The 5,000-nt window shown below is 41.1% G+C and overlaps 1 protein-coding gene across 8 annotated transcripts in view; it reads right to left on the bottom strand.

Annotated features, from left to right (window-relative positions):
- Positions 1-5,000, bottom strand: part of LOC137993465 (cadherin EGF LAG seven-pass G-type receptor 3-like) — a 36,947-nt gene that overhangs the window by 9,909 nt on the left and 22,038 nt on the right. For all 8 annotated transcript variants that reach the window (XM_068839328.1, XM_068839330.1, XM_068839329.1 and 5 more), the window contains 4 exons: positions 3,349-3,626; positions 2,208-2,433; positions 902-990; positions 418-571 (listed from right to left, as the gene is read on the bottom strand). In XM_068839328.1, the coding sequence (XP_068695429.1) occupies positions 418-571; positions 902-990; positions 2,208-2,433; positions 3,349-3,626 (747 nt within the window). The remainder of the gene's footprint in view (positions 1-417; positions 572-901; positions 991-2,207; positions 2,434-3,348; positions 3,627-5,000) is intronic.

Genomic DNA, 5,000 nt, shown 5'->3' on the forward strand with positions numbered 1-5,000 from the left:
ACCGGGAAAAAATAAGTTTGAATTAGTAGGCACCGTCCTTAATTTTATAGCGAGACCGAATTGCTTTCAATAAGTGATAAATTTCTAGAAAACGTGACAGTAAACGCACTACCTAAGAAATGGCGAAATAAGACGTATTCTACTAAATCTGGCCCATACTACGCCTAGTGAAGTCTTTTCGCCTCTAAGCTGGAGAAAATAGGTGCGCCGCTCATGGCCAGCACAAACTGAAATGAGCTTAATTAAATATAATTCCCTATGTAAAGTGATTCCTGGTTGTCGTAAAATACTGAGCTGCAAAGCTGTCTACATAACAGCATGGAATCAGTGTGCGAATAACTTTTTTTTTGTGGTGTAATCAGCTAACGCAGCTCGCCTGCGAGAAAATTGAATCCGACCAATATTTCAATTACTAACCTTTTTCTGTCGAGCTTTAAGCGATAAAATCCTCTCAAAAATGCCAATAATATAACAACCACGAGAGCTGATCCTACGCCATACACCACTGCGTCGTAACTTCTTCTTCCTTCCTTCTTGCGCGCTGCACTTGCTTGTGGTTGGGATGATTTATCTGCAGTGGAAAATTACAGCAAGTTGTACAAATACCCGAGAAACCGGACCTACAATAGTTTGGGCTTCTCCAGTATTATCTACTTTCCATCACTGCAATCTTCCCCTCCCACCAGTCTACTAGGCCAATTGAAGATGTTCACGAACAAAATGGCAACCTCGTTCCCATGGGAAGAAGAGAGACCCAGAGAACAATTTTTTTTTGTCAGAAAGGCTCCTTTTCATTCAGATCAGAGTTTTGATACTGTAGTCTCACTATATTTATATCTCCGTATGACTATACTACTATGTTCTCGCATTATTTGATTAATAAAATCTTATAGATCAGTACCAGTATAATATGGACTTGATAGAGTATTGTCCTGGAATGCCACACCGTTAAATGGTCCTGTTGACCTGAGGTAGGCACGTAATTGGAATCTGGAAAACAAAAGATAAAGTAAGTAGATACGCGTTAAGTGCTTTCACTGGTTAATTCCGCTAAATTTATTTGCCCCTTGTATGAAGAAAGATGATGACGATTATGATTTCTACACCCCCGTAAACTGGAGTCCTGGGCCCGGTTGTTAGAAAGCCGATTAAGTTAATCCAGGATTAGCGTAAAGTTTCGTTTCATGTTTTCAACTTTTTGGTGAAAGTTTCTTTTGTTTTATTTTTGTTTTTCAAGATTGACTTCTTCTACTTCAAAGTTTTCCCAAATATCAGCGTTGAACAACATTTGGGAGTAGAGAATCGAAGTAGACTCCGTGTTCAATTTTTAATCTCGGATTAGCACTAATCAGCTTTTGAACAACCGGGCCCTGGTGTTAAATTACTGGCACGATACCCCAGCAAAAGCACTTTGCCTAGGGGTAAATTCGAAGTATTTTTTAAACAAAAATAAAAAATAAAAAAGACTAGTATATACCACACAAGTGAATAGTGATATCCGCACATTCTGATTGGCTAGATCGGAGGTGAATAGCCAGTATTAGTATAGACTAAAACAGTGGATAGCGTTGACCGCGGGCGTTGATTGGCTCGTCAAACTCCGAATATCCTGTGCTATTTACCTCCGAGCAACTCGGGAAAAAATGGCCTCCCGATTTGCATCCGTGACAAGTGAAGAAAACAGCCAAATTAATTTTTTGTGCTGCATATTATCTCACTGTTTTAGTATATACTAAAACAACTATTCGCCTCAGTGTCGGTGGCTAGCGCTAGCCACCTCCACTTCGGTGAATAGTTGTTAACTATTCGCCTTTGAGCAAACGGAGAAAAAGAAAATGGCTTCCCGTTTCACTTCGGTTACCAAGAAGCAAATCCGCTACCATTCACCTCCACTTTGGTGAATAATTATTATTAGTATAAATACACAGGTGATTATACAAAATCGAGCGCTCTCATTGGCTCGCTATCTCGGATGATTAGTATAGGTAATCACATGAGGCCGAGTACTATTAAGGATTAATTGCACGAGTGTTTTGGAATCACTTCGCCTTCGGCGAATAATTGTTAAATAAGTAACTGGCCCTGTAATCTATTACTAGGTTTTATCATATTAATAATGAGCAACGTTGCACCCTTAAGCTTTCAGTTTCTCCTGTGTGTAATCTTTATCTGCTTCCACACTCCAGTTATTACGTCCTCAAACTCACCTATATCTCTTGCCTGACTGCAGCGGTCCGTTGCAATAGTCTTTATCACCGCGCTTATTCTCGCAGTTTTTCTCGTCACCGACCTTGACGTCCAGCACTCGCGATTTCTCGATGTTCACGTTTGATTGCAAGACTTTGGCGATGAATCTCTGATGGATTTGAGCTCCATCTGTTTTCTTATTCACGCGGTACCATGTAGATGGGACTTTCTGGGATATTTCATCAACTAAAAAGATGTATCCACATATTTCAGATTACCGACATTGATACTCTGTGACATTTTTCGTTAATTTGCAATTTTACCCTCATCCCAATGAAGTTAGGTACCAGTCTTCTGGTTGAAATCCACCAGGGACAAATACTCGGGGTCTTATACACCTCATGCAGGATCTAAAATGGTCGCCATTTTATCCCTCCTTACCTCATTCCTCAGTTTGTTTGTTTTTTATTTATTTGTTTAAGCAGGTTGAAGTTTTGGCAGCTATTCAGCTGATGTGGACCTGCTTTACCCACCCACCCATATACACACACAGAGGACAGCCACAACACTGGGAACTTCATCCCCTAAAAGTTCAAACCAATATTTAGCCTTCAACTAGGCCTCAAAGGATAATTAGAAACAAAAATAGCGACCATTAAGGAATAAGGCATATCAATTGAATTGAAGAAGAGGTGTTGTCTTTGTAATGACAACTGTGAACGATTCGAGTTTCAACCGTAAATCCCCAATATTGTACTGAGTCAATCACTCATTCTGTTCTTGAGGCACCTGTAAACCATTTTGGCTATTCAATAGAATTTGATTTTGGTAGGCTTCAATTTTCGCCGCCATAAACGCATATTATAAAACAATGATGTGTGATTACGAATAAGATGTCGTGGACCACACCTTGAACAGCCGTGCAGGAATAAAAAGAATGATCAACACAGTAAAGTTACTTTGTTGTTGGAAAGGAAAAAAAGGAAAATGTGTACAGAGGCAGATACAGGGGCCTGGTGAGGCTTGGCCTCCTAGTTTTTGAATGAAACCCGTCGGGGCTTTAAACGCGCTTGGGCTTGGGCGCTGTCGAAAACAGCAAGATTGGGAGCTCGCACTCTTAATGCTGGATCCGCCACGGAGTTTGGTTTAAGGGCCACTTACATTTACTGTCATCTTCCGTATACTCCTGTACAATAACACCGTATTGAGCGATGTTGCTAGATGCCATGTTCTTGAGATCAAAGCGTATTGTCATCGTAGTATCTGTTGCATCAATGAAGATGACAGTGGACTGGAGGGGAGTAAACACCAAGATCGACACACGAGCCTGCCATGCAGCTGTCAGCGAGGGTGTGCCGTGATCTGATACAGATACAGTTATGTTGAATAAACGAAGGTTCTGCTGTGTCAGGTCCCTGGTTGTTGTTATGGCACCAGTACTGTCAAAAAGGAATAAACACGCGAACAGCACTTTATTTACAGATTGTTTTTTTAATCACTCGAGTGTCACCGAACTACAGAATTTAGCTAGGCATTAGCAGAAGACTGAAGCAATCAGATGAACCAGTTAAAATTAGAGACAAATGCCTGGAGCCAGCGCTTAATATGCACTTGAAAATATTCGTGAACAAGTCACGATTAGTTAAGTTTTTATGTGTCAACCGTATCTGGTCTTTCTGATTGGTTGAACGAAGTGGCACGAGATCTTTTAACCAACGTAGGCAAGAACTTCATTATCATTAAATTTTGTCTTTTTTATTCAGAGAGAGTACATGAATACTCTTTTTTTTTTTAACCCTTTCAGCCCCGATAGTGCCAAATGGCACTTATAGATTTTACTCTGTCTAACGCCAGACGATTTTACTCGTCAATGGGGAACCCCTCGGGGCTTAAAGGGTTAAGCTAACAGCGTGAAAAAACTATGTCCCCGTTTAACCCTTTCAGCCCCGATAGTGCCAAATGGCACTTATAGATTTTACTCTGTCTAACGCCAGACGATTTTACTCGTCAATGGGGAACCCCTCGGGGCTTAAAGGGTTAAGCTAACAGCGTGAAAAAACCATGTCCCCGTTTAACCCTTTCAGCCCCGATAGTGCCAAATGGCACTTATAGATTTTACTCTGTCTAACGCCAGACGATTTTACTCGTCAATGGGGAACCCCTCGGGGCTTAAAGGGTTAAGAATTCAGTTGACGGCAAGGCAAATAGCGTGACTTAGCTCCTTTAAAATTCTATACAGCTGCGTGCAATGTATTTCACCCAAGTGAAAGACCTTTCGCGAATATCTTATTGACACGCTTCAAATGTAGTTAGCAAATCAGGCAGCTTACACGAAGTACTGGACTGCCTAACCCCTGCCTCAGATCGTCGATCACCGCATTTAATTTGACGTAGCATCTCCTCGAAGGACAGGGAAACAAGTGACTCAGAATTCAGGAAAGCCTTTTTTATTTGTCGTGAACAAAACTTTGCCAATCCAAGGGTCGTGTTCTGCGCGAATGTTATTCGTAAAATTTGGGGCAATTTCCAAGGAACGTAGGCGGCAAGTTTACGTGCAATAGCCGGCGAGTTTCGTCGGCAATGCGAAAATTGAAGAAATCCCTTTCGCTGCTGCATGAATTGTGATAAAGTTTGTGCTCGGTGTTAGAAACAAAAATGGTGAGTAAAATATGAATTTTATTTTCTCGTTTTAAAAACCATATTTTACTCACTCGCTGCGTTCGTTCGTATTCCGAATCTATTTTAAGCTTCGCGCCATGCTGTAAAAGTTATTTTGGTCTCGTGCCCAGGGTCACGCAGCCACTGATCAGAGG

The sequence above is a fragment of the Montipora foliosa genome, chromosome 2 (genome assembly GCF_036669935.1).
Source record: "Montipora foliosa isolate CH-2021 chromosome 2, ASM3666993v2, whole genome shotgun sequence".
Classification (NCBI taxonomy): domain Eukaryota; kingdom Metazoa; phylum Cnidaria; class Anthozoa; order Scleractinia; family Acroporidae; genus Montipora; species Montipora foliosa.